This window comes from Pteropus alecto, unplaced genomic scaffold (assembly GCF_000325575.1).
Source record: "Pteropus alecto unplaced genomic scaffold, ASM32557v1 scaffold9, whole genome shotgun sequence".
NCBI lineage: Eukaryota > Metazoa > Chordata > Mammalia > Chiroptera > Pteropodidae > Pteropus > Pteropus alecto.
The window spans coordinates 413198-430393 of record NW_006442106.1 but is presented as its reverse complement, the minus strand read 5'-3'; the positions used below and the strand labels follow the sequence as shown (position 1 = coordinate 430393).

General features: G+C 43.5%; 1 protein-coding gene across 1 annotated transcript; it reads right to left on the bottom strand.

The window, feature by feature from the left end:
* Nucleotides 1–12986: 12986 nt before the first annotated feature.
* LOC102880787 (free fatty acid receptor 2) lies at nt 12987–14709 on the bottom strand. The gene has a single exon (XM_025038538.1). It carries the CDS (start codon nt 14706–14708, stop codon nt 13719–13721), a length of 990 nt encoding a protein of 329 aa, XP_024894306.1. The 5' UTR covers nt 14709; the 3' UTR covers nt 12987–13718.
* Nucleotides 14710–17196: the final 2487 nt, after the last annotated feature.

Genomic DNA, 17196 nt, shown 5'->3' with positions numbered 1-17196 from the left:
TTCTTTCTGTCTGTCTGTCTGTCTGTCTGTCTGTCTCTTTCTTTCTTTCTTTCTTTCTGTCTGTCTGTCTGTGTCTTTCTTTCTTTCTTTCTTTCTTTCTTTCTTTCTTTCTTTCTTTCTTTCTTTCTTTCTTTCTTTCTGCTCCAACTACGTAAGAAAACTCAGACACCCTCTTTGTTCAAAGGCCCTTGTAATATTTATTCATATCTGTACATGTTTTCCTCTTTATGAATGAGTTTGTCTTGGATTCTTAAAGACTGTTTCCTTGAGAGATGACAAGTCTTAAAAGTCCAATTTGCAGAGGAAGTGTTGGGAGGAGCCAGACAAATGGTAATGGTGTGGAATGAAAGGTCGGGAAGAAGGTTGGTGATTTCTTTGGCACAGAATAATTCTCAGCAAGGATCATAAATATAATAGGGCTCATAACAATTATTTTCCTATCTGGCTAATGGGCTCTTGTCAGGATCAAATGAGATAAGATCCTAAAACCACTTATACACATGTGAAGTACTTTATAACTTGTTAGGTATCATTAGCAAAATCACCCACATTCTACCCATGCTGTGGCAGGAAGGGCGCTGGATGCAAAGTTAAGAGACCTGAGTCTGCTACCAAATTGCTAATAGTGAGTAACAAGTTTTTTTTTGCCAGCAAATTGATTCAGTCATTTGTTGAACCCCTACCTGTGTCAAGAATGGTCTGGGTACTGTGGATGTATAGGTGAACAAAATAGACAAGTTATCCTGGAACCCACATTTAAGAGAGGAAGACAGACAATAAACAGGCAAACAAACATAATAAGGAAGGAATACTTGAGGCTAATGATGGCGGATTGAATACATTCTTCTCCTTTGGCTCCTTCCTGAAATAACACTATAATGACAGTAAAGAGATCTTTTAAAAAGGCACTAAACCCACAAGGACAGGGAGAACAAAAGAGAATGCAATGCCATCAAAATTTTGGAAGCTGGAAAGCAGATGAAAGAGTGGTAACTGGTAACTGACTTGGCAGATCTATGAAAGCTGAATCTTAAGCCAGTAGAAAAAAACAAGATTCAACCAAAATTCTACTGCAGAGTCCACATAGGCTCACAAGGTAACAAGTACCTGTGGAAATGGGAGTGAAAGGTAAGCTAATGTAAGGAGATTGGTTGAAAGTTTATTTGAAAAGAATCCTCAGATCTCTTCCCCAATTTCCTGATGTGAGGCAACTGCCTCTCATGCAGGGAAAGATTGGAGTTTTATTCTCTGGAGAGGATAACTCAGAGGGTCTTCGGAATAATATAGTTGCAAGAGGGAGCAATATATCATAAATAGGAGATTAAAGGAACTCTGGATGTTGAGACCCTCTTCCTCTCCTCCAACTCTCTTTAATGTTTGACTCCTAAATTTCTGACAGTCCAATTTTCACCCTCCAGACAGAATAGAAGATGTTTTTTTTTCTGAGAAATATGTTCAGCCTAAGAAGAAAAACCCTGACTATTCACGTTGGAGGTCCCCCTGCCTAAATGACCCAGCTGAATCACTCTTCATTGAAGCCTAATTCATGTGCTCACAGCTTTCATTCATTATTTAGTACCTACGGACGGCAGCCGCCAAGGTGGCCCCAGTGATTTCCCTTCCTTGTTTTCACATTTTTGTACAATTCACTCTCTTTTAGAGAATGAGTTGAGCAGAAATGGTGGGAGATCACTTCAAAGATTAGGTGTATCAAAAAACTGCCTTCCATGTCATCCTATCTTGTTTTCTTGCTTGCTGGCTCTGCTGAAGCCAGCCGCGCTATGGAGAGGCTTGCATGATGAGGAACTGAGGACGTCCTCAAGCCCACAGCCACCCAGGAACTGAGGCCCTCAGTTTAACAGCCCTCAAGGAACTGAATCCTGCCAGCAACCACATTTTCATTGTGAATATTGTTAAACATCAAAAGTAGAGGAAATCGTACAATAGAAGCTAATTTATCCATCACCTAGATTTAAAAGTTATCGAGATTTTTCCATACCTCAATTCCTTTTTTTTCTTTCTGCCTTTAAATCAAACCCTAGACATCATGTTATATTACATATATATATATTAGTCTCCCTCCTTCTCTTCAAGATGAGCAACCAAGGATTACCAGATACCTGATGACAACTTCTGACATAAAGGATAGAGGCCAGAAAAGGCAACTCAGAGCAGGAAGATGAACATTTTGCAAAGAGATCAGAGTGGATATTACAACCATAAAATGAGATCAGGAATAAAAGAGAGTGCTTGGAAATGAAAGGTGATAGCAAAAAGGAAAAATCAAATAAAAGGGCTGAACTATAAGCTTGGGAGAAATCTCATGGAAAGAAGAGCAAAAAGATGGAGAAATGGAAAATGGGAGAGAAGGAAGCATTAGAGGGCCAGTCCAGGAGGTCGACATCCCCCAAATAATAGGAGTTCCAGGAAAAGAGAAGAGAAGAAATACAGGCAAGGAAAGAATCACCAAATGTTTTAAGAAAATTTCCCCAAACTGAATGATATTATTTTGCAGACTGAGAGTCTATCGAGTGGCTAGAATAATGGATGAAATTTTAGAATACTTGCGAGAAGGGTAAGGACTCTTCAAGCTTTCAGTGAGAAAAATATAGTCTGCATACAAAGAATTAGAAATCAGAATATCTTGGGAATTTTCAACAAGACTGGAAGCTAGAAGGCAGTGTGGCAATGCCTTGAAAATTCTGAAGGAAAATGATTTCCAATCTAGAATTTCACACATAGTCCAATATCAATTAAACATGAAGGTAAAATAAAGACATTTTCTGACATGTAGAGTCTTGAAACATGCACTTTCTAAAGAAGCTGCTAGGAGACATAAACCAAGGAAGAAAAAAAAGAGCAGAGAAACAAAAAAGCCTCTCAAGAGCATCCAGGGGCCAGCTGCTGCATGCCTGGCATAAACGGCCACCCGTCCAGACTGGAGCAGGTCAGTAAGTTTTGGGGGAGATTTCTTCAAGAAGATAAAATCTGTATCCTACCTCTGAATACCTCTGAAGGTCTTGAGAGGAAATAAAATAATTGGCAAAAAGTTTGGGGAGGAATCCGTGATAAGTATGTAGAAAACTCAGCAAATGAAAAAAAAAAAGGCAATTATTAATTCCAGGAGTGGGGAGAGAAGTTGTGTAGAGTAGAAAAAGTAATCAGTTTATTATAGAGCTCCTCTATTTACATAGTCACAATAATGTAAACATCGAGTGTTGTTCTAATTATGCAATTATGATATAAGTATATTAGGAAGATTCAGAGTGGGAAAGGTACATGTGTTTATGTATTGGGGAGAGCTAAATCCTCATCTGTCATAGGGGAAAGTTAACAGATAAAACTTGATATTGAAAAATGAAAGCATATAGTAAAATAAGGAAGTTCCTTAAAGACATGAAAGGATAAATATTTAGTTGAAAAGAAGTGAAAGCGGTTGTCTCCAAGAAGGAGTAAATGACTGTAGTGGAACCAGAGGGTGAGGGATATTGTTTTTGATAGCAAACCATTTGAATTATTAAACTATGTGCACATATAAGTTTTCTAAAAATAATAGGTAAGACAAAAACAATATTAGATAGTAATAAATACAGTAAAGTCAGTAATTCAGAGTGATGTGACTGTATCCAAGGGAGGCAATTTTGGAGTGGGTTGAGGAGAAAATCCTATGAACAGATGAAATTTAAGTTGTAAGCAGCCTGAAAGATGAGGATGCAGCCATGTGAGAATGTGGGAGAAGAGGGTTCCAGGAAAATAAAGCAGCAAGTGCAAAGGATCCGAAGCAAGAAGGAGCTTTGCAAGTTGTTGATAGCACAAAGGAGGAATGATATGAGAAGGCGGGGGTATGGAAGGAGGGAGATGAGCTTGGGCAGATGGACAAGTGTCAGATCACGTAGGGCCATGGAGAAGGCTTGAGATTTTATTCTGAGGGCCATGAGAAGTATTTGGAAGCCTCTGAGCAGAATTGAATTATGTTTTAAACAGATTGCCATATATAAGCATGTATAAACAAGCATCAACAGGATGATAGATACTGTTCTAAGTGTTTTATGTGTACAATTTTAAGCTCATTAAATCTTCATAATAGCATGATGGTATAGGTGTGTTAGCCACTCCACCCTCATTTTTTTTTCAGTGAGAAAACTAAAGCCCAGAGAAGTTGAGTTGCACAGTGTAAGCCCAGATTCAGACCCAGTCAGTACTTCCTGCTACCTCACTGGAGATCCCTCTGGCTGGTCTGGTGGAGGGGCAGGACTAGATATGGTGATTCTCAACCCTCCAAGGTTCCCAAGTCCCTGGAGAGCTATAACAAAATAAAATGCCTAAATGCACTTTTTAGAAGTGCCTCAGGTGGCTCTGCAATGCAGCCACGGTTGAGAATCATTGGACTGGAGGATTTCAATAATTCTCCAGAGCTCCATGATTCCGTCCTTACACCACCACTTCTGTTCCAGGCCAGTGGACATGGGCACAGCATGGGAGGACTCCTGGTCACCTCCCTTGCCTTTCTCAGAGCCCAGGCATGTTGCCTCTCCTTCCCAAAACCAGCTCCTCACTGGCCTCCTCTCCCCTGCTCTCAGCACTCAGATGTCTTGTTCCACCTCTACTTTCTTTCCTCAGAACCTCAGCAGTCAGTCTCTACCTCCCTCGCTAACTTTCTATACCAAACAACTGCACACTGCATGAATCACATTTCCTGTCCTCCTTCCTCTTCTGCAATGAGGCAACAGATTGAGAGCATGAGAGTGTGCACCAAGTTTTGAGAGGGAGTCTGGAGTCCTAGACTGGGGTGCAGAAGACCACCCTGATGAGGACTGGTCTCCGAGCCTCTGCTTTTCCTGTTAAGTAGAGAGAAGATATCTGCTGTGCTTCTTATCATAAACCCTCAAGAGCCTCTATGATCTGACTCTTGTCTGCTCTTCCAGCTGTCACTAAGCCCTGGTTACCCTAGCCTTTCTCTTCCTTGTGTAAAGTCAGCTTTTTCAAGCCTTGAATTTGCCTCGAACCCTTAGCTTGGAATATTTTCCCCCCAGTTCTTGGCATATATTATTCCTTTTTGTCATCTGGTAGTAACTCAAATGCCACTTTTGAGAGGCCTTTCCAAGCCACTCATTCGAAAGTAGTTGCCTACTTCCTGCCTCAAGGTTATTCTTCACCCTCTTTTCTCGTCTTCACAGCCCTTAGCATCACTTCAAAGTGTCTGTTTGTTGGTTTCCCTGTATGCCTCTCTCATTGGAATGTGAGCTGCATGAGAGCAGGGAGCATGTCTTTATTCACTGCTGGGTTTTTAGCACCTAGAACAGGGTCTGACACATAGTAGGCCTCAATAAACATTTGTGGATGAATGAAGGCCTACACCTATGGAAAGCTGAATGACGTAATGTCTGCTCTGGAACAGTAGAAATTTTAGACTGCTATACACATTTATGGGTCTTCTATTTAAAACATTTAGATTTGGGAGCAGTATATTTATTTTCTTAACATTGTTTCCTTGAAGCTGATCGTAACTGGCTGACAGAAGGCAGGAGAAAGCATTTGGGGAGAGAGAGGCTGAGATTATAATAGAGTTATGGATAGCCCCTGCTTGGGTAAGCTGCTGGTGGACAGCTGACCGTGGCTGGCATTTGCAGCATTGGCTCCCCATCCCCACCACTTGATCTCACATCTCCTACATTTCTAGATATTAAAAATTTTGCCAAGCGGGTTACTGGACTACTGCTTCTGAGGGCTTAGAGATCGTTGACCCAATTTCCTGGTTGAATGTGCAATTTGTAGATGAGAAATGTCCTCACTTCCTGTGACTAGAGAAAAATAATGAAACAAAAAATGGGGCAAAAGTATCTAACCACAGGAGGCAGGGAAAGCCGACAGAAAAACAAACAAACAAACCCAAGAACTAACAGAAACCTGAAGCTAAGGGGCAGGTAGGTTGTAGGAAGTAGAGTCGGAATCTTGGCTGTGTGTTTTCCTTCAAATGCTCTCTAGGATGACCCACCCTGCCTTCTCTGACCACAGTAATCACTATAAAACCACACTACATGTGAGCTCTGGTCAGGGGAGAATTTCAGATAAAGAAGCAAAACAGCATCTTTTTTTAGAAAAGGAAAGTGAAATCGTCAATGCCAGTTTCTCTTTTTCCTAGGTTGAGATGAGCTAGCTCCCTCCACTCCTATTTTCTGGTAGCTGCTCTAGGCTACTGTCTGTGTTATTCATTAACCAGGCATTCATATTTCTGTTTACCCATCTGCCATCCTACGGGAAATTCAGAGGAGTCCTGCAATCTAACCAACCACCTGGATCCTTTTGGATCAGGACCAGCAGCCACATTTAGCTAGTGTTTATGGTGCCAGAGGCTTATCCTATATGCAGCCAGGGAGAGAGAAAGTTTTCTCAAGTAGGATGTGATCTGTCCGTCAGTTGAGCATATGTGCTGGAAATGTGTCTAGAGATATGCTTGAGCTGGATTGCAAGAGCTGATTATTAGCATTTTTTGCCAAGCCCATGTTCAGTGACTTCATCTTTGTAGAAACTGGCCCTGGTGGAATGTGTCTGCCATAGAAATTGGCAAGTGCGACAACTCAAGGCCTTTCACAACTCCATTCTCCTGCTCCCCACTACCCCTTCCCATCCCAGGAGCTGATTGTGAAACATTTTTTAGCACACCACTGGGGACATCTATTTATGGAGTAGATGCATAACTTGTAAAGCCTTTTTGGTCCTTGGATGATCACTTCTAATGAAAGAAGAAATAGCCCTTACTTTCAGGGATGATGAAAATCCGGCATGTTTACTATAGTACTTTATGTTTTCTTAACTGCCATGCACATTATCTCCTTAACCTAACAACCATCTCCCTTCAGTGGTAGGCACAGATGCCAGAGTGATCATCTTAAAATAGAAATCAGATTATTTCACTCTCTTGTTCAAACTCTCGAATGGCTTTCAAAGCTCTTAGAATAAATTCAAACTCCTACTTGTGAGCTAAAAAACTTTGCATGGTTTGGTTTCCAATGACCTCCTTAACTTTATCTTCCATTGTTTATTCTCCGCAGTTCACGATATTCCAGCCCAATGGTTCTCAAAGTGTAGTCTCTGAACCACTAGCATCAGTGTCACCTAGGATTGTTAGAAATACAAATTCTTGAGGAGTTCCAGTCAAGGTGGTGGAATAGGTAAACGCTGTGCTCTTCTCCTCCCATGAACACATTAATTACAATTAAATTATAGAAAAATCAACTCAGAGAACTATCTGAAGACTAGCTGAACAGAAGTCCTATAACTAAAGATTAAAAGAGGAAGCCACATAGAGGCTGGTAGGAGGAGCAAAAATACAAAATGGGATGGCCCCACACCCACGTGTGGCAGTTGAGAATTGGGAGGGATATCTCAGCTGCAGATATCCCCCTTGAGAAGTGAGAGGTCCCAGCCTGCTTAGGATCCCCAAGCAGGAGCACCAGTGCTGGGAAGAGGAGCCCCCACAACACTTGACTATGAAAATCAGCAAAATTTCATGCAACCAGGTGAGATGAAAGGCTGCTGGAAACCCAGGCTCTGTCCTCTTAAAGGGCCTGTGCACAGACTCTTTCACTTGTACGCACTCACCCTAGGTTCCACCAGAGGGTCAGCAGCTCAGGAGGTGCCAGAGACATACCGGAAGAGACTAAATTGTGTGGCTTAAGATTGAGGGTTGGAGGGACAGTTTCCAGTGTTCCTGTGTTAACCCTGCCCACCACATAACCAAATCTGAATTTGCACTAGCCTGGTGAACTCCACTCACTTCATTGTGGTTACTCCTTGGGACCCCACCCCACCTAACTCATGCACTGCAAGAGTTTCTTTCGGTGGTGAGCAGCAGGCATTGGTTCATGCTGCAGTCTTTCTTGGAGAACTCTTGGGGATCCGTGGGGCTAAGGGGTGGCCTTGGTGTGCTTTATGCCTTTTGCTGAGTGGCCCCAGGATCAGCACTGGCACCAAATCTGAATCTGTATTAAACTGGTGAACATCACTTTCCCCACCCTGAGATCCCATCTCATCCAATTTGCATACTGCCCCGAGGCTCTTTCTGTGACTGAGCATTATGGGCAGATGGTAGGTGACAGCAGGCCTCAGAGTGCTCTGGACCTTTTGCTGAGCTGCCCCAGGCTCAGTACTGGTGGCGGCCAACCTCATTTTGTAGTGTGATGTTTCCCATGTACCTCCAGGTCTAGCACAGGCAGCAACCAACTGCAGATCACTTTGTAGCTTCTACCAGGTAGCCTTGGGGTGGTCATAGACAGCAACTGACCTTGGTCTGCACCAGACACTCTACCAAGAGGCCCCCGAACCAACACACCCTGTGTTGTGATCAACTTCAGACCACAACAAAGCACCACCTGGTTAGCCCCACAAGGGGCATATCCAAAGGGTGATTTCAACAGGCATCTGAGGCCACTCTGTGGGGTCAGACCCCATACAGCAGCTGGCAGGCTGTGTTCGTGGCCAGTCCTCACAGCCAGTCAGCCCGAGGGTCAATCCCGCCCACTGACATGCCAGCTGCAATCAAAGCTCAACTACAACAGGAAGGCACACATAACCCACACAAAGGACACTCCTGGAGCACCCAGCTCAGGTGATCAGGGTGACTGTATCGATGGGCTCCACAGGACGCCTACTACATAAAGCTACACTGCCAAGACTGGGAGACATAGTAGATCCACCTAATACACAAAAACAAACGCAGAGAGGCATCCAAATGAGGAGACAAAGAAACATGCCCCAAGTCAGAGAACAGGCAAAAACTCCAGAAAAAGAACTAAATGAAATGAAGGCAAATACTCTATCCGTTACAGAGTTGGAAACACTGGTTATAAGGATCCTCAAGGAACTTAGTGAGATAGTTAGCATAAAAAAAAAAAAGACATAGTAACTATAAAAAAGAACCAGTCAGAAGTGAAGAATACAATAATTGAAATGAAGAATACACTAGAAGTAATCAACAGAAGATTAGATGAAGCAGAGGATAAAATCAGCAATTTGATTGACAAGGGAGCAGAAAATACCCAACCAGAACAGCAAAAAGAAAAAAGAATCCAAAAATATGAGGATTGTTTAAGGGAGACCTCTGGGACAATATCAAGTATAACAACATTTGCATCATTGGGGTACTAGGAGAAAAGAGAAAGCAAGAGATTGAGAACCCACTTGAAGAAATAATGATGGAAAACTTCTCTAACATAGTGAAGAAAATAGACATACAAGCCCAGGAAGCACAAAGAGTCCTAAGCAACATGAACCCAAAGAGGCCCACATGAAAACATATCATCATCAAAATGCCACAGGTTAAAGACAAAGAGAAAATCTTAAAAAGCAGCAAGAGAAAGACGGTTAGTTACCTACAAGGGAGCACCCGTAAGACCGTCAGCTGATTTCTCAACAGAAACTTTCCAGGCCAGAAGCGATTGGCACAAAGGATTCAAAGTCATGAAAAGCAAGGACCTACCACCAAGACTACTATACCCAGCAAGGCTATCATTTAAAATTGAAGGAGAGATAAAGAACTTCTCAGATATAAACCTAAAAGCAACAAATGAACAGGACAAACAAACAGAGACTCACGGACATGAACAATAGACCTAGTGGTTACCACGGATAGGGGAGGAGGAAGAAGGTAGATAGGGTAAAAGGGGTCAAATATGTGGTGACAGAAAGAAACCTAACTATGGGAGGTGAACGCACAGTGTAAATATATATATGCCTTACTGTTAATGTGTACAGCTGAAACTTACTGGATTTCGTTAACCAATGTCACCATAAAAAAATTAATTAATTAATTTTACAAAAAGAGAGAGAGGGCCCAAATAAATCAAATTAGAAATGAAAGAGAAGCGACAACTGACATCACAGAAATATAAAGGATCGTAACAAAGTTTTACTACCTAGCATATAGTACTTGTGTCATCAATCAAGCACCATTTTAAAACAGCCAATGAGATATCAGTAATTGTGAATTGTTCGAAATAAAAATATCTTTGGAAAAAACAAAAAAAAGAAATATAAACTCCTGTGTCCCATCCCAGACCTACTAATTCTGAAGCTGTGGGGAGGGAAAACAGTAATCTATGCTTCAGCAAACTCTTAAACTGATTCTAATACATGCTTAAGTTTGCAAACCACTGCTCTAGCCCCACACTGGCCCTCACTAAAGTTTTTTCCCACCTCAAGGCCTTTGCACCAGCAGTTTCTATTTCTAGAATGCTCTTCCTGTGGGCCTTTGCATGGCAACTACCTCCCATCATTCAGGTCTCAGCTGAATACCACTGACTCAGGAGAGTTTTCCAAACCCCCTGAACTATCCCCTTATACTTTCTCTCATATCCCTATTTTAGTCCATTTGTAACATCCATTTGCCACATTCTGAAATTACCTTGATTCTTTATTTGTTTACTTGTTTATTAACCATTTCTTTCCTCACTATAATGGAAACCCCAAGAGGACAAGATATATTGTCTCTTAAACCCTCTGCATCTCCAGCTCCTAGAAAAATACCTAGCTTATAGTAGTTAATCAATACATATTTGTTGAACAAATGAATTACTAATTTCCCAGTGAAGAAATGGGCTATCTATCAAGTAACTTAATGAAGATTAAATACTTGTTAATGAGTAGCTAAAGTTTCACCCTGAAAGTCTCAGATCAGGCCCAGAGATTTTCTTGCATTTTCCTGATTAGAGAGCAGCCATGTCTCCAAAACCCTGGGAATCTCAGGTTGGAAAGGGTTTGGCAATTACTGGTCCAGTCCTTTTCAGATGTGTGAGTTTCCTCAATGTCCTAAGATGGGTGTTTTCTATCTTCTACTTCAAAATTCCTGGAGATGGGGGAGTGATTACCTTGCTGAGGTAGTTAGTTCCACTTTAAACAGCCCTGACTGTTTCAGATGTAACTCCCTGACTTTTTTGCCCATGACCCTTGTTTTTCCCTGTGGGGCTCCACAGAATGCATCTTCCATAAATGGACCTTATCTCATTTTAGCCACATATCAAACAGTCTCTTACTTACTTTTTGTGTGTTAGCGAAAAAAGCAGGCACTTTGGAGTTAGGAAGACCTGGATGCAAACTCTCTTTCACTTACTGGCTTTGGAAAGTTCCCTTCATCATCTTAGGCTCCTTCTCTAGAACAGGGGTTCCCAACCCCAGGGCCACAGACAGCTACAGATCTGTGGCCTGTTAGGAACTGGGCCACACAGCAGGAGGTGAGCATCAGGAGAGCCAGCAGGAACTGGGCCACACAGCAGGAGGTGAGCGTCAGGAGAGCCAGTGAAGCTCTTCTGTATTTGCAGCTGCTCCCCAGAGCTAGCATCACTACCTCAGCTCCACCTCAGATCATCAGGCATTAGATTCTCATAGGAGCACCGGTCTCTGGTGCCAAAAAGGATGGGGACAGCTACTCTAGAATACTGCCTGACATTTAATGTATTCTTGTTGTTACTTTATTATTATTAGGTTTTAAATCTCCAAAACATTCTGGTTAATTTTTCTGATTAACTTGAATTATTGTCCTTTGATTCATTGAATTAACATCTTTTATAAAATGTGTTTCTCAGTACTAAACATGCTACTGAATAGAACTCAGTAGAGTGAAATTATCAACTTGTTTAGACTGTTTCTTTTAATACCACCCAAAATCAAATTAGCTTTTTTGGAAGATCTAATACATCATAGATGCATAGTAAACCTACAGTCAGCTGAAAATCCCAGATTTTTTCCCCTCATACATTACTATCCAATCATCCTATAAAGTTGCTTACCTAATATATTATTTCCATCATTTAAAATTTCTACTTGCTATATTTCTTCAAGTGGGAGTATATCTATGTTTCAGTTGTTATCTTAGAGCTAAATAATACTCTATAATTTCTCAGCAATTTTGTATATTAAGTCTCATTTGAATCCTCATAATGAACCTGAGAGGCATACATTATCCTCATTATTATGATTTGGAAATGAAGGCTGGAGGTTGTGACTTGCTCACGGTCACCCAGTTAGTAAGCAGAACCAACATGAAGTCAAGGCTCTTAGGACACAAGTCTAGTATTGTTTTGAGGAAGGAAAAGGAAGAGAATGAGCTCTCGGTTGGGTGGAAATAATAAGGGAAGTAAGTCTTTCTGGAGAAAGTAAGTACTGTGTGGGGTTTTATAAGAAGGGGAAAAGCAAGCAATCAGAAGACGGGGTACATGCGGTTGAGGTGAGGGGGACTTATAAGCCGGAAAGGTATCTTTGAAGAGTAATTCCTTGGACAGATTGGGTCCCTAAGCTAGGCCAGTGATTCCTAACCTGACCTGCCTATCATAATCACCTAGGGAGATTTTTAAAACTCACCTGCTGCCCTCGACCCCTGCCTGAGATTCTGAGTCAGTAGATTTGAGGTGGCCACCTGTATTGTTTTTATATCTCTACATGTAATTATGATATATAGCCTCTGTTGCAAACCACTAGGCTAGGACCTGGAGGGTCAGTTACCAAGAGAGAGTGTTCTAGGGGTCCTTATTGTGGAGAAATGAATTAGTCAGGTGGAACTGGGAAAGGAGAGAGGATACAAAGCAGGCAATGGAATGATATGATATGAGTTTCTGGGAGGAAAACTTTTGATGATAAGAAAACTCTGAACGCTTCTAAACAGGAAAGTAACATGTGATACATTGATAATGTTGCGTAAAGACTCATCCTACAAGCTCTTTCTAAACCGATCTCTATTCATCAGTATAAGAGGATTATGGCAGTACCCTCACTTAACCCACTCTCATTACATCTTTACCTTAAAATGTTTCTGTGGTTTCAGATGCATCACCTTCTCATTTTGCTGTTTGCTGCTGAGTCTGGTTCTTCATTCCATTTTTGCCTTCCCTGTACTTGCAGAAACGTCACAAAAATGGTGGACACTTGTTTCAGAGTTTTATAATCTTTATTTTCAATCTGCCAGACCAGGCTGTCTTTTCCTGTGCTAGTCAGTGATGAGCTCTGACTGATGGGTGCTAAGCTGGCCCAGAAGACGCCCTACATCGTGCTCAGTGGCAGCAGCAAGAGCATGAACGCTAACACCATCACCAAGTGAAGCCGGTGCGGGGTGCCATATAGGGAGAAGACAAGATCCAGACCTCAGGCAGTTTAATGGGGAGACAAGCTACACACATGAAGACGTCTTGAGCATACTTACAAAGCAGCAGGTCAGATCAATACAGTGCAAACCTAGATCAACTAGAGGCCTAAGCCCTCAGCCCCACCTCCTAGTCCCCTTGGCTCAGAACCTCCCTGAGTTCTTTGACCTCATTTAGTATTTCTCTTCTGTCTCTTTCCTGTTGGCTTTTTCCCCAGCATCGACAGCTAGAACAGTGTCTAGAAATTGTTTCAAAGCTTATGGTAAGATTGTTTTAGGACTCTCTGCTTTGGCCTGGTCATTTCCAGCTACCGATCACCTCATAAGGACTGAATTCGTGTTAGCTACATGGCTTCTGAAACTTGGTCTGATAGTGCTTCTATGCCTAACCATTTCTTCTTTTGTTACGGAGCCGTGTTCCATTGGGAAGGAAAATTCAGTCAGAAAGGGATACCAAACTGATGAGAGAAATTTTTACAGTCCCAGTAGTGGATTGCTGAATCTGGAACAGGAACCCTCATGCTGTCCCTCTCCCAGCCTGCTCAACTCATACATGGCCGCGAGGGCCTCCAAAGGTGCAGAGACCTCCCTAGTCTGTTGTAAAGTCAGAGCTCGCTGCTCCCTCTACTTGACTCGCACCCTTATCCCCATTCGTCATCTCCGCTATCTCTCTGCCTTTGCGTCCCGACAGGGTGGAGCTCCGATGCCGCAGTATCTGAAGCCCTTTGCCAAAGGCTCTGCGCACATCCGACGAAGAGAAATAGAAAAGCAGGGGATCCAGGCTGGCATTGAGGGAACTGAATACCACAGCTTCCGCTCGCCACTGGGGGCTTTTCTTCGTGTAAAACCCCACCAGGTGGGATACGTTATAAGGACCGAAGCACACCAGGAAATTAAGGAGTGTCACGATAGCCAGCCCCACAGCTCGGCGCCGCCTCTGGGCCCCCACATGGGGCTGAGTGAGCATGATCCACACAAAGCGCCAGTAGCAGAAGATGGTGACCGCCATGGGGATAAGGAAGAGGACAAGGCACAGCTCCAGTCGCACAGGAAGCACCAAGGCCAGCTGGCCTTTGTTGAAGTTGTCGTAGCAGGTAATTTCATCCTTATTTGTGGCCTCCTGGGTTGTGTTCCAGTACTGGACGATGATGACGATGGTGCAGTGACCAAAGGACATGATCCAGGAGATCAGAGCAGCAATCACTCCATACAAAGGCCGGCGGGACAGCTTGTACTGCACGGGGAAAGCCACTCCCAGGTAGCGCTCGATGCTGATGCCCGCAAGGAGCCATGTGCTCCAGTAGATGCTGCTGTAGAAGCCGAAACCTGTGATGGCACAGATTATCTCAGGCAGTTTCCACTTGAATTCATATGCGGCCTCGATGATCTTGAAGGGCAGCAGCAGCAGCAGCAGGAGGTCTGCCAGTGTCAGGCTGAGCAAGAGAATGTGGATCGGTGCACGCTGGGGCTGGCGGACTCGCCCCAGGAAGGCACGAAGGGCCAGGAGGTTGGCAGGGAGACCGGTGAGAAAGATAAAGACATAGGCCACGAGGATCAAGGAGCTCTTCAAGCTTAGCATGACTGTTCTGAAAGAGGATTAAAAAAGGGCAGGGTCAGGAGGCCCCACTCATAGCCTGTGGTCCCACCTCTGGTTCAGGATGAGGACATCCTCCCTGGCACTCTCCCCTTCCCAGGTCAAGGCTGTCTGCTGACACCACTGCTTGCTCACACCACCTGCCAGAACTGCCCAGAGCAATTATTGACTTTGCCTGGGGTGGGATATTAACTAGGAGTTATTATGTTTGCCGTCATGTGTCTCTGGGGGAGACCAACCCTTGGCTTCCCAAGGGAATTCCCCCTCCAGTTTCCCCAGCCTTTCTCCTTCTTTCCTCAGAGATACAGGAAGTTACTTTTATCAGTTTCCAACTTTCCTCAAGTCCCTTCCTCATTCAGAGACCTGCAGAGAGAAAAAGCAAGCCTCCTCACACTGAGAACTCGTCCAGTGAGAAGCAGGCGCTCCACCCAGTGCTGGTTCTCCATAGCACCCCACTACCTGTCCAGGAAGCAGGTGCTCAGCTCCCTAACCCATCTCCCAATCTCGTTTTCTCCTTTGCAGAATACAGATTCTCTTCTACCTTTTCCTCTCCTGTCCAATACAAGACTCGGATTGTTATTAAAAAGGGGAAGCTAGTGAAGTGTAGGGGAAGGGGGAGTGGGGAGAAAGCATGAGCCAGCACTATCTTTGGGGTTTGTCCCCCAAAGGCTTTAGAGAATATTCAGAAAAGCCCACAGGCAGTCACTGGCTCCCGAACAGAAGAACTCTTCTTAATGGGGTAGCTGTTTCCACTTAGTTTGTAACCCTCACCACCCACACCGTTTGTAACCTTCATCCTCTTTCTGGGTTCGATACCCCGGTCTGTGATTTCTTGACCTCCACCACCCCACTGTCTCCTGTCTCCAGATGTGATCCTTACATTCTATTTCTGAGAGACTTCCTCCAGCCCCCCAAACACCTTCCCCTCCACTTCTGATCCTGGCATCACTTCCCAGAGTGCAAGCACTCAGCTAGCTTCCTTGCCTTGTCTTCGTTCCAGATAGATGGCTTCTTGGGATTAGTCCTGAAGGAAAGTCTGAAAGCTTCTGGGAAAGAGGAACAGAGCTTCAGCCACTGCTACCGCTCATTTCACACAGGAAAATATTGTAAGGAACCTGGCTGGTAGAAAGCTTTTATACCAGCACAAGTCACGTGACCAGAGAGAGGAAGTTCAGTAATTGAGCGCTGTCTCTTCTCCCACCCGAAGGAAAAGGCGCCAGCATCTTTCTTCTTACCCTACGGATCCTCATTCTGACTTCCAGACCCAGACGGAGTTTCTGTCCTAGTTCCCGAATTTCTTTTCAATCCCAGGCACCTTTCCTATTTCCCGTTAGATTCTCTTCTCCTCTCTTTTCTAGGAGATTTCTTCTATCAATCTACTTATTCTCAGAAAAGAGGATTCCTATTTCTTCTTATTCTTTATTTTTTTTTCCCTTTCTATATGGTCTCCCGCCTTCTGCCTCCAGTAAGTTTCTTTTACCCTCTCAGTTGAAACAGATTGATTTCTCCTAGCCTGTGTAGTGTGGGATTGAGGGTCAGGCACATGTGGGCTCAAATTTAAGTCCCTCATTGTGACTTTGGGGCAGATCAATTTTCTGAACTTTAGTTTTCTTTTCAGTCAGGTGAGGAGTCCGTGAGATGGCATATGGAAAGTGTATGGGCCAGTGCTTAGCACTTCATGGATGCCAGTTAGTAGACGTGGTCCCTCCTCTCAAGCTTGTTGGACAGCTTTGGAGAGAGTGAGCCACTTGGTAAAATAGCCAGAGGCTGAGGGCACAGTCATGCTGTCTACTCGGCCACGTGTCATGGATTCGGGGGCCCCGCGGTGCCTGTGTGGCTCTTTCTAGAGGAGTGGTGCTCAGGCTCCATTCCTTTCCCCCACATATTCCCTCTTCCTAGGAGCGAGGCCCAACCTCTGAGCCACCCTGTCCTTTCCTCACTGTGCAGCTCCAGCTTAGAAGCTCCTCGAAGTCCTGTTGAAACACACGCCCGAGGAAACACAGAGTCGAAACATATTTTCCTCTCGACCTAGGGAATGGGTCTGTTTTCTTATCTGTGGTCATCTCTGCTCACAGAATCTCCATTCTTTCTCAAGGACATACTGATCTTCTGTTGCTTGTTCATTCATTCATTCATTCATTCATTCATTTTTTGGCCTAGAAACCCAGGGTCCAGGTATCTTAATATTTAGCTTTTGTTTCTCCTCAGCTCTACTCTCCTCTAGAACCAAAGAGTTCTATCTTTTCATTTATTTTCTTCTTTTAGCATGCATATGCACTTCCCAGATAAACGGGAATGAAGGAAGAGACCATTCTCTCTGGCTTGCTACCAAATTTATTTGTGTCATTTTGCTTTTATGATTTTCTATAAATATTCATGAGGATCTGGATTTCATTGCAAAGCAGATTAAAATTTCCAGTAAAATTTTCAGTTTTACTGGAAAACAGATGTTGAAGAGGACTCCTTCTCTATT